This window comes from Macaca mulatta, chromosome 6, assembly GCF_049350105.2.
Source record: "Macaca mulatta isolate MMU2019108-1 chromosome 6, T2T-MMU8v2.0, whole genome shotgun sequence".
In the NCBI taxonomy this organism is placed as follows: domain Eukaryota; kingdom Metazoa; phylum Chordata; class Mammalia; order Primates; family Cercopithecidae; genus Macaca; species Macaca mulatta.
This window is the reverse complement of record NC_133411.1, coordinates 121,725,373-121,751,435: the sequence shown is the minus strand read 5'-3', so window position 1 is coordinate 121,751,435 and position 26,063 is coordinate 121,725,373. Positions and strand designations below refer to the sequence as shown.

Below are 26,063 nucleotides of genomic sequence, written 5' to 3'. Positions count from 1 at the left end.
TCATTAATAATTAAGGAAATGACTCTAAGAATAGTGTCAGCAATATTTGCAGGCACTCTTTTGCAGTTCTCAACCTTGCAAAACGAAAAGCTAAAATGTAAGTTATTTGAGGACAGAAACTTTATTCTGTTCACTGCTGCATTCTTAGTACCAAGGGTGATCTTAGGATTAGTAGGTATCCACAAAATATTTGTTGAATTATAAATAAATGAGGAGCTATTAGTAAAATCCATAAGAATGTCAAGATGCAGGACATCATTCGAATTGTCTTTCAGATATATATGCTCTGGCTAATTGGAGAAGGGAAAGAGAAAACCACAATGGGAGTAAAAGGGTCTGAGGACCGTGAGATGGCACCTCCTACTCTAGAGGGTACAAGGGGTAGAATTTTGGAACCAACACACCTTATAATTTCCTTTTGTGCATAAACTTCACTTTTGGTGATTTTTTCTTTTTCTGTCTTTCTTTTTTTTAGAGATGAGGTTTCACTATGTTTCCCAGGCTGGCCTTGAACTCTTGGGCTCAAGTGATCCACTCACCTCAGCCTCCAGAGTAGCTGGGACTATAGGAATGAGCCTATGAGCCTAGCTATGGTGACGTATTAGAAACTTTTCTTCTCTGTTAGCTAGCAACCTAAACTGTTTGCCAGTTAATTTCCACTTTGGTAGACAACATAGGAAACTGCTAACAATGCATTCCTAAGTGATTTGTCAGGATTTTTACCAGGTAATAATTAAGTGCTCATACAGAGATTTCTGAATTCTTCATAAATTCCTTGTTCAAATTTGTTATAAATTTGTTATAAAGTCCTTAAATACGTGATACTCCAAAGTTATTTTTTATGAGGGCTGCTTAGAACTTCTGTATAAGTCATGTTATAAGCTAAGGTGAGGTTTTCCTGACTAGTGCACAAAACTATTTTAGACCATTATTCATAATAATTAGCTATTTTAGATCAGCATTTTTAAGAGAAAACTACATTTGTCAAAACTCATTCAACTGTACACTTAAAATGGATACATTTTATCACACACTAATCTTTCTTCAATAAAAGTGATCTTTAAAAAATCCTAACTTGAGAGGTTTTAAAAAATATGTCCCCATATAAAAGCAAGAAAATCCATTCTTCATTTTATTCATATTCACATAGAGAAGTCTGGGGTTGGACTGAGAATACTAGCTCAGAGACCAGAGTGGCTCCCCTTTCCAGTCTCTACTTCCTTTGTGGGTCTGGACTCGTTACGCTTCAGGGACACTTCTAGGACAAAACTAATTACTAATCCTCCTTAGGGAAGGGAAAAGAGGCAAAAAGGAAAGACTCATCTTACATCTCTTTCCACTGCCACCAGCTATTGACTGCTTCTGGAATGGTCTTTAAATCCACATGCAACCAAGCAACAAATATTGCCCGAGCCCCTGCTACTTTCCAGGTAGTATGCTAGTCACCAGGGATAGAACTAAGACATTCTCAACCACACTACACACAGTATCTAGATGAGAAGCTGAACATGAAAATACGTGTGGGTAAGTGCTTTGACAGAAACTGTATGAACACACAGGAAGACGCACAATTCAGTCTTGGTTCCTGAAAAAGTGGCATCTGAATTTGGACTTGAACCATGAGGAGTAATTTAGTTAATAATAAGAATGAGGGAGATTAGCCACAAGGCAGCCCAGGCAGAGGCAGAGGCATAAGCAAGGGTCAGAAAGAACATGGTATATTTGTGTTTGTGTGTGTGTGGAGAGGAAGGGGAGGGAGAACTACAAATAAATCTGAACATAAGGAGCTCACTCTGGTTGTAATTAATAGAGGTAGATCTGAGGGACCGAGACTCAGGCTAAGGAGGATAGTTGGGGCTTTTTTAGTAAATTCAGACAAGGAACCTTTTTCTTGGTCTATAGAAGGGAAATGAGTCTTTGTCCTGAAGCAAACACACAATCTTTGAAGATGTCTAAATATCTTTACTGTTTGTAGGTAGCCTCCGAGATAGATCTTTGCCTCCTGGTATTCATGCCCTTTTGTAATTCCTTCCCCTTTAGTCTTGGCTAGATTTAGTGACTTGCTTCTAGTGAATAAAATGCTACAGAAGTGATGAGAAGCACTCTCAAGGTAAGGTTACAAAGACGTGGCTTCCATCTTGGGCACCTCTCTTGTTCCCTCTGAGGGAAGCCAGTTACTATGCTGTGAACTGCCCTGTGGTGAGGCCCATGTAACAAAGAACTGATGTCTCTCTGGCTGACACCCAGTGAGGATCTGAGGCCTTCAATAGCCATAAGTGAGCTTAGAAGCAGATCCTCCGGTTATGCCCTGAGATGACTGCAGCCCCAGCCAATACCCTGAAGTCTTGTGGGAAACCCTGAACCAGAGACAGGCAGCTCAGCTGCACCAGGATTTGTGATCCATAGAAGCAAAAATAAGTGTCTAGTAATGCTGTTAAGTTTTGGGGGCAATTTGTTATGCAGCAATAGCTAACTAATGTACTACTTGAAACAAAAGAAAACAGGAGGTTTAATTACGAAACAAGGGAAAACTTGTTTCCACAATAAAACATGTTTCTGACATTCATTTCAGTGTAGACACCAAATATTTTCTAAGCTTCAGTCTTAGTTATCTTCCTATGTAGCTTCTGGATTTTGAGACACTCCTCATTCCCCATCTGTCTCAGGAGAAATTTAGATGTATTTATTATTAGGAGATACCAAGGGGTACACATACCCGTACTCTCTATGAGCCTAGAACTTGGTCCATGAGAATCTTTCTTAGGTGTTTTATTAAGGCTAGACCTGAGCCAACTTCTTTCAGAGTGACTTTCAGAGGGACCAGAGTCTCCCTATCCACAAGAAATGGTTAATAACTTCCTAAGAATTGTTTCCCACCCAACTCATAACTAAATTCTGAAGAAACTTGAGTGTGATGGACTTTCTCACAACCTCAAGACCTGCTCAGTCAGTCATGATTGCACATCCCTTGAATCAGCCTTGCTCACTGTCCAAAGATAGAAGCACTTGCTGTATCATTCCTGACTCTCAGTGTCAAACTGTGTGAGACCCTATTTCCCACTGTCCTTTTTCCTATCCAACCTTCCTGTAGAATCCACGCTAAATGCTTTATAAATACCCATACATCCTCAACTTTTTACTTCATGCTCCTTTTATTTCCTGGTCTTCAACTTTCTCTAAGACGTTGCTTTTTTTTTTTTTTTTTTTTTTTTTTTTTTGAGATGGAGTCTTGCTCTGTTGCCCAGGGTAGAGTGCAGTGGTATGATCTCAGCTCACTACCAGCTCTGGCTCCCAGGTTCAAGTGACTCTCCTGCCTCAGCCTCCAGAGTAGCTGGGATTATAGGCATGTGCCACCACTCCTGGCTAATTTTTGTGTTTTTAGTAGAGACAGGGTTTCACCATGTTGACCAAGCTGGTCTCAAACTCCTGACCACAAGTAAGACATTGCTTCTTTGAAATGACTAGTAAATCCAACATATTTCTATATATTTCAGGTTGGATTTCTTTTGGTTATCACTTTCATAATTCTCTTCCTAGTTTTTAACAGCTTTGCACTGCAGTTATTCTATCCCACTTGTCTGGAAACATTGCAACTACAGATGAATCCAACTGTCTGTTTTCTCTACACCCTGACATGAAGTGCCGGGCAGCATTCAAGAAATGTGAGCATGTGAGAAACTTATGTAACTCGCTAGGATGCTGTCGATATACATTTATGGTCACCAATATACCTAGACCCTCCATGCCATAACTGCCATCTTTTTGTTTCCCTTGTCAGCTCTCCTTTCTTTGGCTATTTCTGATATCCTTCATTTTGTATTATACAAAACTGTGTCTCTTCTTCTCTTACTGCATATAACTTCTACTTTATAGAAAAATAGAAGCCAACAGACAAAATTTCCTCAACTTCTTGCTAACCAGAACCTTAAAATTACCTGCATATATATCCATCTCCACCTTCTGCTGTGAAATCAGAGTTCCCCTCCTCCTATCTAAGGTCCATCCCTTTAGATGTGCTCTGGATCCTTTCTCTCATTTCTCTTTGATCTTAGTGATCTTCAACTCTTCTCTACTGGCTCCTTTCCATCAGCATTCAAACATCCTCATCTTTTCTATCTTAAAAAACAGAAACAAATTTTCTCTCAAACTTATAGTCTGTATCAGTTAATGATCTTTTCTCTCTTGGGCAGTTCACATCTAGACATCTTTACAGTTAGCTAAAATTGCTTTCTTCTACTTTTTGTTTTCAGATAGAGTCTTGCTCTGTCGCCAGGCTGAAGTGCAGTGGCAGGACCTCGGCTCACTGCAACTTCTGATTCCCGGGTTCAAGCGATTCTCCTGCCTCAGCCTCCCGAGTAGCTGGGATTACAGGCACATGCTGCCATGCCCAGCTAATTTTTGTATTTTTAGTAGAGACGGGTTTCACCATGTTGGCCAGGACGGTCTTGATCTCCTGACCTCATGATCTGCCCATCTCGGCCTCCCAAAGTGCTGGATTATAGGTGTGAGCCATCATGCCTGGCTGCTTCTCTTCTACTTTTTAACCTTCCATTTAATTTCAGCTCACTCCAATATAATATAGTAGGAAAGAAGGCCCAAGGAAATTGCATTTGACAAGATCAGCAATGAACATTTTTTTTTTTTTTTTTTTTTTTTTTTTTGGTGAAACCCAAGGTGATTTTTTAGTCCTCGTGGCAGTTGTGGAAATTGTTAACTTTTCCCTCTTTTTTGGAACAATATTATGCTACTGCTTTGGATATTTAGCCTAGGTATTCATCTTCTCACTGTATACTCACTGGGGATGTAAAAATCTTTAATACCTTTAATTACCAATTCTTTACCCTTCCTCTCAATTCCAAATCTAATAGCCTACCTCATATTTCTACTTTGTGTGTTTATTTTTTTGAGACAGGGTTTCACTCTGTTGCCTAGGCTGGAGTGCAGTGGCATGATTTCAGCTCACTGCAGTCTTGACCTTCCAGGGTCAGATAATCCACCTCGGCCTCCCAAGTAGCTGGGACTGCAGGCACATGCCACCACGCGTGAGTAATTTTTTTTTTTCTTTTTGTATTTTTTGTAGAGACAGGGTCTCCCTATGTTGCCGAGACTGGTCTCAAACTCTTGGGTTCAAGTGATTCACCTGCCTTTGCTTCCGAAAGTGCTGGGATTACAGGCGTGAGCTACTGCACCCAGCTGCATTTCTGCTTTGATGTCTCAGACCTAACATCTTTAAAGTTAAACTTAACATTTTTTCAAAACTAGACTCTTATTTTCTCTCACAAACCTCCTCCTTATCTAGCGTTATTACTAAATTGCATCACTACCCTTCTAGCTGCCTAACAGAAACCTAGGAGTAATTCTTGACTTCTCCTTCCCCCTAAACACTCATATCCAATCCCTAAGCTTGACTGATTCTACTTCTTGAATATTCTCAGATACTGAAATCTACTAATTTATAGGACATACAGATTATAAAGAAACATGTTGAAGTATATCATGGGGAGTTATCAGCAAAACCGAGAGTATGAGACACTATAAAAAAAAACCTTTGGAAGCCAGGCATGATGGCTCACACCTGTAATCCCAGCAACTCAGGAGGCTGAGGCAGAAGGGCTGCTTGAGATCAGTTTGAGTTCAAGACCAGCCTGGGGAACAGAGGGAGGCCTAGGGCATGGTGGTGAGCACCTATAGTGCCAGCTACTAGAGAGGATTGCTTGAGCCCAGGTGTTCAAGGCTGCAGTGAGCTGTCATTGTGCCACCGCACTCTAGCCTGGGTGACAGAGTGAGATCCTGACTAAAAAAACAAAAACAAAAATAAAACGCCAGGAAACCATAAAGAAAAAAGAAAAACAACTTTAGTTCTTCAATAACTAAGTGTCCATAAAACAAAAAGAAGGAACATACAGATTAGAATGACATCAGAGATACACTAATTCCTATTCACGGACCTTATCTGGACCCTGAGGCAAATAAACTGTGAAAAAGACATGAAACAACTACAAGTTTGAATACTGACTGGATAGATGATGCTATTAAAACAATTACTGTCAGAGTCTTTGGAGATGTAATAATGGCACTGCAGTTATTTATTAATTTTTTAATTTTTTTGAGACAGAGTCTCACTTTCTTGCCCAGGCCAGAGTGCAGTGGCGCTATCTTGGTTCACTGCAACCTCTGCCTCCTGGATTCAAGTGACTCTCCTGCCTCAGTTTCCCGAGTACCTGGGACTACAGGTGCACACCACCACTCCCGGCTAATTTTTGTATTTTCAGTAGAGACAGGGTTTCACCATGTTGGCCAGGCTGGTCTCGAACTCCTGACCTCAAGTTATCCGCTCGCCCCAGCCTCCGGAAATGCTGAGATTACAGGTGTGAGCCACCGCACCTGGCCAGTTATATATTTCTAATAAGTACTTTTATCTTTTGTAAATACACAGTGAAATAGGGAAGAAGTGATGATGATGCCTGGAATCTTGTTAAAAAGTAAATTGGGAGGTTAAAGTGAATGGGTTATATGTGGATATGAACCACTATATTATTGTCTTTGTATATGTTTAAAATTTTCCATAAGAAAAAGTTTTAAAAACCAGTGGCAGCAGAGTGGGTTTTTCTATCATTCCATCTTTTTCCTATTTTTAATTGAACTTTATTATTATATACTGGCTATTACCAGAGACCTGGTTCTAAATTTCAAATAGAAAAGCTGGGGTTGCTTGAAAAAAAGAAAAAAGAGTGAAAGAAAAAATGGATTAAAAACTTCCATATCTATAAACCATATATAGATAGGAAAAGATATCTCAGAAGTATTATTAAATGACAGAAGTAAGTTTTAGTATAGTATAAAAAATAATGTTTATGTAAAAAATTATATAAGGTTGATTCAAAAGTAACAATGTAACTTATAAGAAGAATAAAAAGTACTGGAAAAACTAATTTCTTAAATTCCCCAAATAACAAATTACAAAAACCTAGAACTCTCTAACATACAATTACCATAGTAAACTGTCAAATTATAATTGTCATAGAAACACTCTGACGTATAGAAGATATTTAGTTAAAACTTTCCAAGGGCTGGGCATGGTGGTGCACGCCTGCAGTCTCAGCACTTTGGTTTTACCTTTTTTTTTTTTTTTTTTTTTCTTGAGACAGAGTCTTGCTCTGTTACCCAGGCTGGAGTGCAGTGGCACAATCTCAACTCACCGCAACCTCCACCTCCTGGGTTCAAGCGATTTTCCTGCCTCAGCCTCCCAAGTAGCTGGGATTACAGGTGCATGCCACCAAGCCCAGCTAATTTTTGTATTTTTAGTAGAAACGAGGTTTTGTCATGTTGGCCAGGCTGGTCTCGAACTCCTGACCTCAAGTGATCCACCCATCTCAGCCTCCCAAAGTGCTGGGATTACATGTGTGAGCATCGTGCCCAGCCAATCCCAGCACTTTGGGAGGCCAATGTTGGAGGATTACTTGAGCTTGGGAATTGAAAACCAGCCTGGACAACACAGTGAGATCCTGTCTCTATAAAAAATTAAAAAATCAGCCAGGCGCAGTGGTATGCACCTGTGGTCCCAGCTATCTAAGAGGCTGAGGTGGAGGAATGGCTTCAGCCTGGGAGACAGAGATTTCAATGAGCCGAGACTGCACCACTGTACTCCAGTCAGAGTACAGTGACAGAGTGAGACCCTGTCTCAAAAAATAAATAAATAAATAAATAAAGTTGAGAACCAACTAATAAATTATACACATAGTTATATGCTAAGCAAACAGGGATCTGGCCTGTATAATTTACTCCTAAGCTTTTCCTTCCATTTAACTTCCATGAGAGAGTAAAAACAGATCAAGAAACCCTTTATTTAGCAGGGATATTAGTCGGCCTTCCACACACCAAATATTTATTGTTATCTACTATTTATCAGGAACTGTGGGGGTATGAAAATAACAAAACTAGATAGAATCCGTGCCATTCTGGAGCTTACAGTCTAGTGGGGGAAACAAAAATACTAATCAAGTCATCACACAAATTAATGTAAAACTGCAAATGTAGTAATCTTCAAAGGAGAGGAACATGCTGTGACAGCCTATGATAGTGAGATTTGATCTAGCCGAGCCTCTCTGAGAAACTGGTGCCTAAGCTCCGACACACATGAACTGGTGCTAACTGAGCAAAATGGGATGAACCAAGCACTACATGAAACAGTTATACATGTGTACAGGCTGTGGTAGGAGAAGGCCCAGTAAATATGAGGTACTGAGAGAAGGCCAGTATGGAGATGTGAGAGCAAGATGCGACATAAAGCTGACAAGATAGGTAGGGGCCAAGTTGCCTGAGTCACAATAAATGGTTATCATTTTTCTAACAATCAAGGGAAGCCAATGAAGGATTTTTCAAAGAGAACAATTGTGGGCAGGAAACCAGGTGAGAGAAGGGGTAGAATACATTCCCACGTGGTGGTGAAGAGAATTACTCTAGGACAAAACTTTGGCAGAGCACACTGCTGTGATCCTGAGAAAGTCAAAGAGACTGATTTTCATTTTCAGTTAGTGTTGGTGGCTGTCTTTTGAGCAAATAATAAAACAAAACAAACTAATCAATCCCAAGAGGCGGTCATATGTATAGATCCTATTTAGATGAAAGGACTATTGGAACAACAAATCACGGTCCCACAGATACAGGTCGCACATTTACATCAGGATCTCGGAATAGCTGCAATATTGTTTTAAAACAGTGACTGAAGACATGATTGTATATTTAGAAAACCCCATCGTCTCAGCCCAAAATCTCCTTAAGCTGATAAGCAACTTCAGCAAAGTCTCAGGATACAAAATCAATGTGCAAAAGTCACTAGCATTCATATACAACAATAACAGACAAACAGCCAAATCATGAGTGAACTCCCATTCACAATTGCTTCAAAGAGAATTAAATACCTAGGAATCCAACTTACAAGGGATGCGAAGGACCTCTTCAAGGAGAACTACAAACCACTGCTCAATGAAATTAAAGAGGACACAAACAAATGTAAGAACATTCCATGCTCACGATTAGGAAGAATCAGTATTGTGAAAATGGCCATACTGCCCAAGGTAATTTATAGATGCAATGCCATCCCCATTAGGCTACCAATGACTTTCTTCACAGAATTGGAAAAAACTACTTTAAAGTTCATATGGAACCGAAAAAGAGCCCACATTGCCAAGACAGTTCTAAGCCAAAAGAACAAAGCTGGAGGCATCACACTACCTGACTTCAAACTATATTACAAGGCTACAGTAACCAAAACAGCATGGTACTATTACCAAAACAGAGATATAGACCAATGGAACAGAGCAGAGCCCTCAGAAATAATACCACACATCTACAACCATCTGATCTTTGACAAACCTGACAAAAACAAGAAATGGGGAAAGGATTCCCTATTTAATAAATGGTGCTAGGAAATCTGGCTAGCCATTAGTAGAAAGCTGAAACTGGATCCCTTCCTTATACCTTACACAAAAATTAATTCAAGATGGATTAGAGACTTAAATGTTAGACCTAAAACCATAAAAACCCTAGAAGAAAACCTAGGCAATACCATTCAGGACATAGGCATGGGCAAGGACTTCATGTCTAAAACACCAAAAGCAATGGCAACAAAAGCCAAAATAGACAAATGGGATCTAATTAAACTAAAGAGCGTCTGCACAGCAAAAGAAACTACCATCAGAGTGAACAGGCAACCTACAGAATGGGAGAAAATTTTTGCAATCTACTCATCTGACAAAGGGCTAATATCCAGAACCTACAAAAAACTCAAACAAATTTACAAGAAAAAAGCAAACAACCCCATCAAAAAGTGGGCAAAGGATATGAACAACACTTCTCAAAAGAAGACATTTATGCAGCCAACAGACACATGAAAAAATGCTCATCATCACTAGCCATCAGAGAAATGCAAATAAAAACCACAATGAGATACCATCTCACACCAGTTAGAATGGCGATCATTAAAAAGTCAGGAAACAACAGGTACTGGAGAGGATGCAGAGAAATAGGAACGCTTTTACACTGTTGGCAGGACCGTAAACTAGTTCAACCATTAGCGTAAGACAGTGTGGCGATTCCTCAAGGATCTAGAACTAGAAATACCATTTGACCCAGCCATCCCATTACTGGGTATATACCCAAAGGATTATAAATCATGCTGCTATAAAGATATATGCACACATATGTTTATTGCGGCACTATTCACAATAGCAAAGACTTGGAACCAACCCAAATGTCCATCAATGATAGACTGGATTAAGAAAATGTGGCACATATACACCATGGAATACTATGCAGTCATAAAAAGGATGAGTTCGTGTCCTTTGTAGGGACATGGATGCAGCTGGAAACCATCATTCTCAGCAAACTATCGCAAAAACAGAAAACCAAACACCGCATGTTCTCACTCATAGGTGGGAACTGAACAATGAGAACACTTGGACATAGGAAGGGGAACATGACACACCGGGGCCTGTTGTGGGGTTGGGGGAGGGGGGAGGGATAGCATTAGGAGATATACCTAATGGAAATGACGAGTTAATGGGTGCAGCACACCAACATGGCACATGTATATATATGTAACAAACCAGCACGTTGTGCACATGTACCCTAGAACTTAAATTATAATAAAAAAGAAAAAGAAAAAAACAAAAACAAAACAGTGACTGAAAGTAACCAGATAGTATTAGCAGCATTAGTGTCATACAAACACCAATTTGGTGGGCAAGTCTACGATTGCTACTGCTAAACAAACATGCTTATGTTTACCTCTGAATCCATAGCACTATCAGAGTTCATCACTTAAAGAAGGAATGAATACCGGGCCCTGATTTACTATTTTCAATAGATCTTCTTCTCTGCCATCCCTATACTGACATCAAAGACATGATGTATGTCATGGTAGGACTCTGAAGTAAGACAACCTAAACTACCACACAATGGAAATCAAGACAGTGCTTTCTTCTATTTTCCCAAAATGAAAATGGTTTTTAGTTGTTATAAATTATAATAATACACATTCATTACAAAAAATAAAAAATACACAAAAGAATAAGAAAGTAAAACCCACAAAAATCCCAGCACTCAGAGGTAACTATTGAAAACATTTTAAAGAACATTCTCCCGCACATTTCTCTATGCATATACACACATCATACATATGTATAATGAGATCATACACACTTGCTTTTAAATTTTTATTTTTTAGACAAAAAATAAAAATAAAAAAATATTTTTTGCCCTGTTACCCAGGCTGGAATGCAGTGGCGTGATCATAGCCCACTGCAGCCTTGACCTCCCAGGCTCAAGTGATCCTCCCACACGGCCTCCCAAGTAGCTGGGACTACCACACATGGCTAATTTTTATTTTATTTTTTTTTTGTAGAGACGAAGTCTCCCTATGTTGCCCAGGCTGAACTCGAACTTCTACCCTCAAGCAATCCTTCCCGCTTGGCCTCTCTAAGTGTTGAGATTATAGGTGTAAGCCACCACGCCCAGCACACTTGCTTTTTTAAAACTAAAAAAGTCGTAATTGGCCGGGCGCAGGGGCTCATGCTTGCAATGCCAGCAATTTGGGAGGCCGACGCAGGCGGATCACGAGGTGGAGAGATTGAGACTATCCTGGTCAACACGGTGAAACCCTGTATCTACTAAAAATACAAAAATTAGCTGGGTATGGTGGTGGGCACCTGTAGTCCCAGCTACTCGGGAGGCTGAGGCAGGAGAATTGCTTGAACCTGGGAGGCAGAGGTTGTAGTTAACTGAGATCGCACCATTGCATTCTAGCCTGGCGACGGAGCAAGACTCCGTCTCAGAAAAAATGTTATAATTACCTAAGTCGATAATATTTATTAATATTCAACATAAATGCTCTCTGCCAGGTATATATTAGTTGTCTGGCATACAGTGGGGAGCAGGTGTGGCTTAAAGGACTTTAAAAAGGAAGGAAGACAATTAAACCATTGAAAAATTGTGCTAAGCACTCTTGAGAGCAGGAATACAGAGTATCAAAGAGTAATTTATTTATTCCAGATAGGTGGAGACAAGGAAAATGTCCAGGAAGAAGTGACATTTAAATTGTGGGGAAGGATGAGTAAAACATATAATATGAACTGAAGCAGAAGAGAGTTCTAGGCAAAAGGAATGTCCTGTGGAAGGCCTGGACATACTCAAGGAACTGAAGAAGTTGAAGTTGAGGGAGTGGTGAGAAATGGGGGCAAATATTATGAGATACTCTTGGAAGAGCAAGCAACATGAAGAATCTGGATTCTAATATACGTGAAGTGAGTAGCCACTGAAAGGTTTAAACAAATAAGCGATATAATCAGATTTGTGTTTTAGAAGAATAACTGACTATAATATGGAGGATATACTAGAAAAGGCAATGCTGAAGGCTAAAAATTAGATCTTTAAACAGAGATGTAATTTATCATTTTTAATATTTGCATGGATGTACCATATAGGTTCCATGAGGCCAAGGACTGTCTGTACTCTTCAATTATCAATTCTAGAGTCCAATACAGTATTTGGCATATAATACATATTTGTTAAAGATAATTAACAATTGTTAACAACAGCATCTGTTACCTTTTACTAAGCACTGACTATATGCCAGGGACTGTGTTAAGTGTATCTTGCATTTCACTCTCCCAACTGTTCTGAGGTAGAGGTTTTATCATCATTTTATTTTACTAAAGAGGAAACATTAAAGCTCAGAGACTTTTTGTTACTAAGCTAGTTAGTGAGGGAGTGTGATTTCCTACGTTTGGTGACTCCAGAACCACTTAACTAACCTACGGCTGACTAACTAATAATTTAACCAATTTATGACCAATGTCCATTTAGGTTATTTCTAACTTTTTGCTATTGTTAATATTATGATGAATCTCTTCAAACATGTCTGATTACTCTTGACTGATTATCTCATTAGCATAAAATCTTAGATGTTGCAATGATGAGCTTCACAACAGGCACATCATATATGATGTTAGATGCATTTGACAAAATTGCTCTCCCAAAAGGCTGTTTCATGTCATACAATTAAAAGTGATATAAGAGAATGCCTGTTTGCTCACCATTACTAATACTGAGTGTTATTGATCTTTGCTAACCCAATGGCCCCCCCACAAAATCTCATTTTAGTTTTAATTTGTATTTATATATCATGATTAGTAAAGGTGATCATCTTTCCATGTTTACAAGTCATTTTAATTTCTTCTTTTATTTCCTGTTCATGTCCTTTGCTCATTTTAATTTTATTTTTAAAATTACTATTTTTTTACTTCTACGATGGCGTGAGACCATTTTAAGATACTATTTAAATAAATAGTTGTTATATAAATACTGTTTTTTGCATCTTGAATTTTAACTTTTTACATGTCATAAATGTTTGCAAATAATGTGATCTTGGTCATTTGTTTTGGAGTCTCGCTATGATTTCCTGGCATACTAAGTCTCGTGCTGTAATGTGAAATCTATTAATCCCTTCTCTATGGGTCTCCTACCTACATCATGATTATAAAAATGCTACCCACATTTTCTTCTAATTTTTTTATATTTTTAATAGTTTTCATTTTGACTTTAAATCTAATCTACTTAGAATTTATTTTGATATAGTAAGTGTAATATGGATCCAATTTATCATAGCCAGCTTACTGGATAGGTAAGGTTTCCAAAGTACATAATAATTGGAAGATGACCCAAAGCACTAAGAGTTGGTCTATTCCTATGGAAATATTTTTTTCTGTCATATAAGATTGAATTTTTCTTCCTCCTACATATGTGTAGGAATATATAATGTTCCAACTAATTCCCTAGGCAAAAGACAGATAAACAACTCAAATGTGCTGTTTAAATGTAATTGCCTTTGTCCTAATTTACCACTTGTTTTCTAGTATAATGCTAATTAGTAACACTGAATGAGGTATGTTTATTTTGACTCAGTAAAACGAATTTAAATACTTAAGAATAAGACATTTTAAGCTTTACATTTTAATGAACTAATAGAAGCATATTCTTAAAAACAATACTACCAAAAGTAACCTAGAGAGACTAAGAAAATTTTCTGTATCAACAGTAGAAAAATTACCTTTAAGAACAATTTGGTGAAATTCTGTTTTTAAAAAGTCATTCATTTACACTATAAACGTATTCACTGAAGAAAATATGGAGGATACAGAACACCCTAAAGAAAAATTCTATCATATTGGGCTGTATTTCAATAAAAATCTAATAGACAACTGATAGTAGCATAACAAGATAATAGTTCTGTGTGTAAAAAAAAAAAGCTTACTTTCATAATTTTGCTGAAAATGATGTGGTAATAGTTAAGCACAATTAGGCCATGTCTCTTTACTTTTTTGTGTGCATTACAATTATCTTTTTCAGTAAGACTTGGATTTCTAGATTTAAATAATCTTTAAATACAACAGGAAATAACAAAGCCTTTATAACTTAAAAAAACCCATAAAAATGTCTTTACATTGAATGTCTTAGTGAAAGAGCAAATCTATTCAAGGCAAGCAAAAATAACTAGGTCAAATCATACATATAACGAAAATGCAGCTTAGAGTTATTAAAAAAAACTACTCACAATCATTTTAAACTAAAACACAAACTACAGCCACAGAAATAGGTCTAGAAGATCTTGACAGCATTATTGTTGACATAATAAAGAGAAATGACAGCACGCTGGTACTGAATGCTTCTGGAAATATGCATTCAGGACTAAGAAAATAGGTAAGATTTATAGATCATTCTGAGAACCATCTTGCTTCATACTTTTCTGATATTTAAATAATTTCAAAAATACGATAAAATAATTTATTTACCTGACCATTACCAGAAGTTGCCATGTTGATTTCTGCCACTCCTTGACCTTCATTCTGCCGCTCAGCATCATGTGAGCCGGTTTCATGCTTGTTCTGAGATGACCTCTGTTAACATGGAGTTAACATCATTACAAGCAAAAATGGTGTAGGCTTTCTTAGTTCACAGCTTTTTTTCTTTTTTGTTTTAAAGCTCTGAATACGTCAATTATACAGACTGATAAAGGCATGGAACTGCGTGTTACACTTCATAACCTCCAGTATGATTGGCGGTCGACTATCTCGGTAAGAGGAAAGTGAAGTGTGTCCCTTGAGCATTAGAGCTGCACAAGACAAAGGATTTCCTGAGACGGAATGCCATCCTCTACCAGCTGCGCTCACATTACTATCAGGAACATAACCCAAGTAGAACAAATAACTATCTTTTCTGTAAGGTTACATGATTCTGACAATTAATGGAGCTGTAAATAACAACAGTTAAAACTATTACCTAAGCTTACAAATATCTTCTACTTAGGTATATTTATACACAGAATATATACATATATATATGTATATCTTCTAATATAAGTTAGGTGAAATAAAATGATAGGCTCTTAGATTCTGATATGAATAAAACCCAAAGCCTTTTCTAATGCAATCACCATCTGTTAACAGGAAATTAAAATGACAGATTATATCCAGTAAAAGCAGTCATTTCAAGATAGATTATCTCTAGTACAAAGCAATCACTGTATTAAAATACCAGCACAAAATTAAAGAAATAAAAGAATTTCTCACTGTCTTTTATAGAAGCACCTATATGCTTGTTCTAGGAAAACAATATCTAAAATAAAAATTATGCATTAAAAATCTGACCTAACAGTGGATAATTAAATAACAGTGATTCCTAATGGAATTTCTTTAAACATCAAGCTTTCCTAGAACATTTTAAAATTGTGACTTAAAAAATTGATTTATATGCAACATTTCCATCAATAAACTAGTATTAGTTATATTCTGGCAAAAGTGAGGTAGCACTCAGTAATCCAGAAATATAAGAATAATTAGTACCATCTGAAAATCATGCTATAGAATTCAATGAAATCCACAAAAATAGATATACATATATAAAGTCAACCTAGTGACAAAATGAATCTAAGACCACAAAGATTTGACATTAACATAAGTGAAGATGTCAATATATTTGAAGAAAATTACTGACCATCTACTACGTTAGTTACTTGCATTAGATGCTGGGGAATACAGTGCTAGCAAAACTAGACTTTGTTCTATGCTATCTTGGACCTTACAGTTTAGTCAGGGACACTGTCAAATAATGACAGAAATAATAAAGGTAAAATTGACAAATGCTATGAAAGAAGGGTACAAGGTGCTGTAAGTATATATAACAGAGAGAAATGAAATAGTCTGGAGGTTTGGAAGAGCTCTCTTGGGAAGTGCTGTTTGAGTAAAGACTTGAAGAATAAATAGGAGTTAACTAGGCAAGGAAGAGTAGAGGATGAGTGTTCTGGGTAAAACAGATCATATGCAGAGGACCCAGGGTAGGAGGGAGCGTGGCTTGTTTTAGCATGTCAAAGAATCATGGTGTGGATAAAGCACCAAAAATAAGGAGGAAAGTAGAACAAAAAGAATATGGTAAAAAAAAAAAAAATCTGATTTTAATGCCTTTTTCTGTGATTCTTAGATGGTATTCTTGCCTTTTCTACTTATAAGTTATAGTGAGGCCACTGCATGATCGCCCCCATATAATTAATACTAATATATTCATGGAAAAAGTTGCATGTAAATTTATTTTTCAAGTCAAATTTTAAATGGTCTAAGTAGGGAGGAAACATAGGAAAGACCAGTTAGGAGGCTACTGTATTAACGTAAGTTGTGAGACAGTGACACTGTGCACTAGGAAAGCAGTGACAGAGATGAAAGAAGTGGAGACACAGAAGTAAATCTGATTGGATTCACTGACAGATAGGATATGGGGAGTGGAGGAAGAGGTCTGGTGTCGAGTATTACTCCTATGTTCCTTAGCTCACACAATTCAATAATGATGGTGCTACTCACAGAGATAGGTAATACTGAGGAAGGATGAGGGATTTTTGTTGGAAGGTGGGGTAGTAAAGAGTGCTTAGGAGGAGCAGATTATTAATTATGTGTTGAATGTGTTGAGTAATATCCAAGTGCCTTTTTTTTTTTTTGAGATGGAGTCTTGCCCTGTCACCCAGGCTGGAGTACAATGGCGCGATCTCAGATGACTGCAACCTCCACTTCCCTGGTTCAAACGATTCTCCTGCTTCAGCGTCCCAAGTAGCTGTGATTACAGTTGCTCGACACCATGCCCAGCTAATTTTTGTATTTTTAGTAGAGATGGGGTTTCACTGTTTTGGCTAGGCTGGTATCGAACTCCTGACCTCCTGATCCATCCCCATCGGCCTCCCAAAGTGCTGGGATTACAGGCATGAGCCACCGCACCCGGTCTTAAAGTGCCTCTGACGTGACTCAGTGAGGATGTAGAGCTGACATAGAGATTTAGCATAGAGCTCAGGGCTAGAAAAATATATTTGACAGCCATCAGCATATAGATGGTCAGTGAAACCCTAAGCATAAATGACACTGCTTAGGAAGAGAAGATATAGAGAGAAAAGAAAAATAGGCCTTAGGAAATACCCTTAATTAATGTCCAGGAACATGAGTCTATAAAGGCCAGAGAGGCTGGGCACAGTGGCTCACGCCTGTAATACTAGCACTTAGGGAGGCTGAGGCAGGAAGACCTTGAGCCTAGGAGTTTGAGGTTACAGTGAGCTATGACGGCGCCACTGCATTCCAGCCTGGGCGAGACTGAGACCCTGTCTCAAAACAAACAAACAAACAAACAAAACCAGACAAGTGGAAGAAACCAGAAATGTGACAGACGATGGTGATGGATGACGCATATGGTAACATTAAAAAAAAAAACACTAATGTTTACTATGTACTAATCACTTAGCACTTATTGATTTATTTAATCTTCAAACTAACCCTATGAAGTATTATTATCCCCATTTTATTTATTTATTTTTTGAGATGGAGTCTTGCTCTGTTGCCCAGGCTGGAGTGCAGTGGCACAATCTCAGCTCACTGCAACCTCCACCTCTCGGGTTCAAGCAATTCTTGTGCCTCAGCCTCCTGAGTAGCTGGGATTACAGGTGCCCACCACCATGCCTGGCTATTTTTTGTATTTTTAGTAGAGACAGGGTTTCACCATGTTGGCCAGGTTGGTCTTGAACTCCTGACCTCAAGTGATCTGTCCACCTCAGTTTCCCAAACTGCTGGGATTATAGGCATGAGTCACCGTGCCCAGCCATTATCCCCATTTTACAGATACAGAGATGGAGGTGCAGAGAACGTTAAGTAACTTGCTTTCAGTCACATATCTAGTAAATGGCAGAGTCAGAGCTGAAATCGCAACTCAGGCAATTCCAAGCCAGACTACCATTTAACATTTACTATCTTCATTTTCTTTCCTCCTTCCTCTTTCCTAATCACTTCTCTTTATTCTTTCACTGATCCTAGGTTACAGGCCTGCCTGTACTCTTTGATACACTGAAGACAAAAGAAGTGTGGTTGCTCACTATTATGAAAGATTAATTCTAATTAGTTTCCTCATTTCCATAGTTGCTTTACAACTTCTTCAAGGTTTTCTACTCTAGGTAATAGAACTGGAAAAAATTTTTGGTAAGGTATTTAAATATCACAAAATCCATCCATTTTAAGTGTTCGATTAAATGACTTTTAGATTTATCAAGCACAGCTGTAATCCAGTTTTAGAACATTTTCATCATTCCAATAAAATTCCTGCTGTCCATTTACAGTTAATCCTCATTCCCACTTATAGTCAGACAACCACTAATGTACTTTTTCTCTTTAGAAACTTTGCCTTTTCTGGACATTTGATACAAATGGACTTAAGTCTCTGGCTTATTTTACTTAGCATGCTCTGGAGGTTCATTCATGTTATAAATTCTGCATCAGTAACTTACTTTTAATTGCTGAATAATATTCCACTGAAGAGATATAACACATTTGGTTTATTCATTCACTGGTTGATACACATTTGCACTGTTTCTACTTTGAAGCTGTTATGAAAAAAATGCTGCTAGTGAACAAACATACAAGTCAAAGTCTTTGTGTACACATGTATTTTCATTTCTCTTGGCTAGATACCTAGGAGTAAGACTGCTGAATCACATAACTCTATGTTTAATATTTTGAGGAATCACTCAACTGTTTTAAAATGGTGGCTGTACTATTTAAATTCCCACCAGCAATGAGGGACCCTGCTTCTCCACATCTTCATCAATGCTTATCATTGCCTTTATGATTAAAGCCATCATAATGGGTGTGAAGCAGTATCTCACTTGAGCTTTGATTTGCATTTCCTTAATGATTGAGTATATTTTCATGTACTTACTTGCCATTCCTACATATACCTTCTCTGGTGAAATGCCTATTTAAATATTTTGCCCACTGAAAAGCTAAGTTGTATTTATCTTTATTAATGAGTTGTAAGAATACTGTGACTTTAGTAAGTATTCTTTATTTGCTATTATCTTTTAAGCCACACTGCATTGTCCTCACAGCTCCCATTCCTCCCAATGTATTTGCTTGTCAATAAATAAACTATGTCTAGAAGAACACACAAGAAAGTCATAGCACTGGTTGCCTCACATACCTTTATGTAACTTCTGAGTTTTGAATCATATGTAATAATTACTAGACTTAAATCATGTCCAGTATGTAGATCTTAAACCAGAGTTATAATGCAGGTAGTCCAAAGAAAATGCTATAAGAAATATGCTTCATGATAGAGAAATTATTTGGCAGAAGCTTTTCCCTTTCTCATATCTACTGCTCTATGAACTAATTTGCAAGTGTCCAATCCCCAATTTTCTCCATCTTCTAGATTCTCCCTCTAACTTACATTAGAATGACAAGAATGCAATAAACAAATCACAAACAGCAAAATTGTAAAAAGTGGTTTTGTTCTTTCTTAAATGTGAAATGGCACCTTCCTTTGGTTTACATTTATAAACTATCAGAATAATGCAACTGATATAACTATTATCATAACAAAAGGAAGCAATAAGAGATTGGATCATAGTAGCAGACAGTCTGCCCTAAATCCAATAATATGAATAAAAAGTTTTGTACAGATACAAGAAGCACAAACAAGTTTCCAACCTGAAAGAAACTTGTAACAGTAATGGAAAATGAGGATTACTATTAATAAATGGTAGTACAATGAAATTCAAGGTGAACGGCATTAAATAAAATAGAGGGCTAATGTATATTATAATACAAATAAAATAATCAACTAGAAAAAATGTGACTATTGATTTAGAATATCAAAACCTGTCAAATGCAGCAAAAGAGTAATAATCAGAATACAAGGAAGATGGAGGGAAAAGAACTAACTGTAACTAAAGCTATTCAATTAAAAACAAAACACTGCCTGTTTAAAAATAATTTAAAAAACAGACCATAAAGAATTTGCTTAAGGACAAAACACAAGTAAAAACTACAGGAGAAAGCCAAAAGGGTCATAGTAAGTAGAATGCTACATACATCAATACCAACAGAACTGAAAAGGAGCAAAAAAATACTGCTTTTTTCCTGGCCCTTTCAAAGGGCCAGAAAAAAAGAGTCCGTTGCAAAAATGAACACATTCTTTAAATCGCAAATATTTGACTTATACTGGCTTAAGACAATCATGTTAAACTGCTTTTAGGATTATGACTATCACATTTTACTTAAACTGTCTACTTAGCAAATACATGTTTCTACATATTGCAGATTCAGATGTACTAAATCCAAAGTTCCTCAGATATTAAAAAAGCCAGACATGGATGAAAACGTTTTTTGAAAGAACTCTTTCTTTGTAATCTCTTTCAGCTGAGTTTTTGGGGAAGGGGGGATACTCACTCCCTGATCTCCAAATAACCTGCTTTAATGGCTAGTTCTGCATTTTTCAGTTGAATGCTTTATTTCAGTTCCACTTTATTGTTACACAAATTTTTCACAACTTACATTACTTTGACTATTAAATTCTAATCATAGCTGGCAGGTGGTATACTATGATCACCTTCCTTTACAACTTCTTGTTGTCCATGGAGTTAAAGGTTATCTTTACTGTTTTGTTCATTTGGTTTTCTGGGTACATATGACGTATCCTCAGTTTCTCTCCTACTGTGTAAATTTCCTTTCCCTTCAATACATTCAGAAACAGCAAGTATTCTGCTGACTTCATCTTCTTGGAATTAATCTCTCCTGGAATCCTCTCAATAGTTCCAATATGGACTGGTTGCTTTCTCAGGATGTCCCTTCATCTTTACTCTGCAGTTTCGCTCATCTCTTTCTCTTGTATTATATCACCTGGGTCTTGAGTCCCAAAAATTCATTTTTCTTGCTTTACATTTCAATTTCACTTGAGTATATGCTTTAATAGGTTCCAGAAAAGGGTGCATGAGAAAAACGTATTTTTGAGACTTTGCCTATCTAAAAGTGTCCTTATTCCACTCTCAGATTTAACACTTTGACTAAAGGCTAGAATGGTATTATAAAAAATATATCTGGTCTTTGTTCACTTGTACCTGGCAGAGAGCTTCAAATACCCTTGGAATTTCTCAAGCGATAGGGGTGTGTGTTATGCTAATAAGGCAACTCAGGGTAGGCCACCAGATAGCAAGAGGATGGGTGGCTGTCACCATGTGATAAGAGAGTTAGAACTTTGGGCCAGACTGACCTCCAGGGAGAGAAGGAGGCTGGAAATTGAGTTTAATCCTCCTGTGGCCAATTATTTAATCATGCCTACAGAATAAAATTCCAATAAAAATTATGGATACCAAAACTCAGTGTAGCTTTCTGGTTGGTGAATACACTGAAGTACTGGAAAAGGCGGGGCACAGTGGCTTACGCCTGTAATTAACACTTTGGGAGGCTGAGGTGGGCAGATCACAAGGTCAGGAGTTCGAGACCAGCCTGGCCAATATGGTGAAACCCCATCTCTACTAAAAATACAAAATATTAGCCAGGCGTGGTGGCGGATGCCTATAATCCCAGCTACTAGGGAGGATGAGGCAGGAGAATTGCTTGAACCAGGAGGCGGAGGTTGCAGTGAGCCAAGATCACGCCATTGCACCCCAGCCTGGGCTATAGAGCGAGACTCTGTCTCAAACAAAAACAAAACAATGAAGTGCTGGAAGAGTGACATGCCTAGATTCCACTAGGAGAAAGCATGGAATCTCTGCACCCCCATCCTCATCCCTACCCGCTTCCCTAGACCTTGCCCCATGTGTCTCTTCATTTGGCCATTCTTGATCTGTATCCTTATAATAAAACAGTTAATCCTAAGTATAGAGCTTTCAGTGAGTTTTGAGCCATTCTAATGAATTAGTGAATGTGAAGGGGTTGTGGGAAGCCTAGAATTTGTAACCCACTGGGCAGAAGTGTGAGTGGTTTGGAGATACCCAACATTTGTGGTTGGCATCTGAGGTGGAAGCAGTCTTGTGAAGGAATCGGCTCTTAACCTGTTGGGGCTGTGCTAACTCTGGGTAGTTAGTCTCAGAATGGAATGGTATCACAGCTCACTCACACAGGGGTGGAATTTATAGACAGCTTGGCAGCAGTCCTGGTGACTTGGGGACACCCAAAACTTATGGCTGGTGCTTGAAGTGGACAGTCTTGTGATTGACTTTGTCTTTTACTTGTGGAGTTGACTCTAACTCTGGGTAGTTAGGATCAAAACTGAACCCAACTTAAGAGACTTAGTTCCATGTCTCTTCAAAAAAAAAAAAAACAAGGTTTTAAGAAATTGCTACCCTACTTCCCAGTTTCCAGTGTTATTAGTTACAAATGTAAAGGCATTTGTATTCCTGTTCCTTTATGTAAAATTTGTTTTCTCTTCCTTCCCTAGAAGGTTTTTAGAATATTCTCTTTATCCCTAGTGATCTGAAATTTCCTCATGATGTGCCTTAGTATAGGATTATTCTCATACATGATATTAGATACTGGAGAGACCAATTTTTTGGAAAGCTAAGCACCTTGTTAAAATTTCTGTGAAATCTTGATTTATTTCTCTAATTTCCTGTCTCCAGTTTCTCCATTTTCTTTTTAGAACTCCTTTTATTTGGATATTGAACTTTCCTAGAAGGATCTATACTGTCTGGTAGTTAGTGTCCACTCATACTTAAGGGCAGGCTATCTATGAAAAAGTTAAATGAAGCTCTATATCTGAAGAATGGATTTTGTCAACTATAGTTACCCTGTAGGGTGATCTAGGTGGGTTGTTTTGTTGGTGAATTTTTCCATGTAAGTCTCTTTAAGTTTCTTTTCTTGGGTTAGTCACGTTTCTTCTCATTTTTTTTTCTCCCTTTTTAATGTTCTCTCAGCAGAACCAGGGCAAGTCACATTTCTTATAGAAGTTCCTTCCAGAAACTTGCCTGGAGATTATAAGCCTGCATGCTAGCGGGGGTTTCAGCATTCAGTAGGTAAATTTTCATGTTAACTCAGTTTTTTGTATGATACCCTCACCTTCAATTAAACAAGGCTGACCCCTAACCAAAGACCCTTTGTTGAGACGGGGAAACCCATCTCTACTAAAAAATGCAAAAAAACTAGCCGGGCGAGTTGGCAGGCGCCTGTAGTCCCAGCTACTCAGGAGGCTGAGGCAGGAGAATGACGTAAACCCGGGAGGCGGAGCTTGCAGTGAGCTGAGATCTGGCCACTGCACTCCAGCCTGGGCGACAGAGCAAGACTCAAATAAAAGAAAAAAAAAAAAAAGACCCTTTGTTTACCCTCTCCACCTCTCCAGAGGAAAAAGCTCTCATCTTTTGCTGGGATTGGAAAGGAGCAGTCACCTAGCTACGCAGGATTGTAGTGAAGTTCTGGAACTCCATCTGCTTCTTAACAGAGTTTCAAGTATCTTCCTGCTTTTAACCTTTTTTTATTTTTACATCCAGAGGTGTCTAGTTGCTTCATGACTTTTCATTTCTATTGCTGCCTTATGGGTCAACCCTCTCTGATATGCTAGAATGCTGTCACTTGTTTACCTGCTTTCCAGAGCCGCAGATTTTACTGTGGTCACCTTCCCTGGTCTTAATGCCTCTTACATTATATCCTTTCACTATCATTTTAATGGGGTTTGTGGAGTAAGCACAGGTAAATGTGTATTAACAAGTCTTACTATGGATTACCCATAAAAAAGTTTACTTACTGGATAATAGCCAAATTAACTATCTGATTACATGTAAATTGAAAGCTAAGGTAAGGTATCTATATTTACAGTTCTATAAATTTTAACTGCCTAAAAGATAAAATAAAAAGTAAAAAATTTTGATAATTTAACTTCACGAAAAAAAGTTATGGTATTTAAATTCTCTGAAAGAACATCATATTCCAGTGGTGCCACATTAAATTATACACATTTTCTTTTTTTTTTTTCTTTTTTTTTTGAGACAGAGTCTCGCTGTGTCACCCAGGCTGGAGTGCAGTGGCGCGATCTCGGCTCACTGCAAGCTCTGCCTCCCGGGCTTACGCCATTCTCCTGCCTCAGCCTCCCGAGTAGCTGGGACCACAGGCGCCCGCCACCTCGCCCGGCTAGTTTTTTGTATTTTTTAGTAGAGACGGGGTTTCACCGTGTTCACCAGGATGGTCTCGATCTCCTGACCTCATGATCCGCCCGTCTCGGCCTCCCAAAGTGCTGGGATTACAAGCTTGAGCCACCGTGCCCGGCCACACATTTTCTTTTCTTAGACTAACTACCTATTTTTATACCCACAAACAAGAAACGTAATTTACTAACCTCTGCTTCTGTTGCTTGGGACTGTAAAAGCTGTCGTATACGAAGTATGTCCTTTTCAATTTGCTGAATTCTGGCTATTCTTCGCTAAAATAAAACAAGAAACCTAATTAGTTATGTTTTTATTAATAATATTAATATAAATAATCATACTATGGCTACCACTTAACAGCTCAGGGTTATGCCAAACCATTCTTATTTAAAAAGCCAGACATATAAATATATTCACCCTTTAATAACAAATTGGGTTCAGTTCAATTTTTCTTTTCTTTTTCCTTTTTTTCTCGAGACAGAGTCTCACTCTGTTGCCCAGGCTGGAGTGCAGTGGCACGATCTCAGTTCACTGCAACCTCTGCTTTCTGGGTTCAGTGATTCTTCTGCCTCAGCCTCCCACGTAGCTGGGACTACAGGCACACGCCACCATGCCCAGCTAATTTTTGTATTTTTAGTAGAGATGGGGTTTCACCATATTGGCCAGGCTGGTCTCGAACTCCTGCCCTTGTGATCCGCCTGCCTCAGCCTCCCAAAGTGCTTACAGGCGTGAGCCACTGTGCCTGGCCCTGGGGTCAGTTCAATTTTTAAAAATACATCTGACTTTATTCAACAGATCTCTAGATCTGCTTAGTAAAACTGTGGAAATACAAGTCATATATCAAATCTTGTGTTGCATGAATTATGAAAATTGACACAATACATATTGTGAAAATTTATTCTCAAAGATATTTCAGCAAAGAAAAAATTACACCTGCATTTAATCTTTTATATTAATCCAGACATTAATACAATATAATAAATTTATATAAACATAGTATACCAGTAAAGGGAAACAACATCTGATTTGTTTTAATAAACATCAGGATACCCAACCTTTTTGGCACCAGGGACTGGTTTCATGGAAGAAATTTTTCTACTGACTGGGGCGGGGGAGGTCTCAGGATAAAATTGCTCCACCTCAGGTTCTCAGGCATTACATAGATTCTCATGAGGAGCCCGCAACCTAGATTCCTCACACATGCCGTTCACAAGCGAGTTCATACTCCTAATGCAGCCACTGATGGTGACAGGAGGCAGGGCTCAGGTGGTAATGCTTGCTCGTGGCCTGGGGGTTGGGGATCCCTGGTTTAAACAGTAGGCCCAACTCTTCCCCAAAGTTACTTCTGTCATAAGTTAGTAGTATTTTTCAGCCTTTCCAAGTACCTAACTGTGGCTAAACATTATTTTTATCTCCAACACTAGGATCAAAAAGAGGACAGAGCTTTTGCTTTTCCACTATATGGAAACCATCAAGTGGCCACAAAGCAGTAACTACAGGCTGAACCACATGGAATGGAAACAATGTGGGGAATATGTTGTGTGTTTTTTTATAAAGCTAAACTTCATTTTAA

At 38.2% G+C, this 26,063-nt stretch overlaps 1 protein-coding gene across 15 annotated transcripts in view; it reads right to left on the bottom strand.

Annotated features, from left to right (window-relative positions):
- The window catches only part of APC (APC regulator of WNT signaling pathway), a 142,511-nt gene that overhangs the window by 30,592 nt on the left and 85,856 nt on the right, over positions 1-26,063 (bottom strand). For all 15 annotated transcript variants that reach the window (XM_015140575.3, XM_028849654.2, XM_078005103.1 and 12 more), the window contains 2 exons: positions 24,682-24,765; positions 14,850-14,954 (listed from right to left, as the gene is read on the bottom strand). In XM_015140575.3, coding sequence (XP_014996061.3) covers positions 14,850-14,954; positions 24,682-24,765 — 189 coding nt within the window. The remainder of the gene's footprint in view (positions 1-14,849; positions 14,955-24,681; positions 24,766-26,063) is intronic.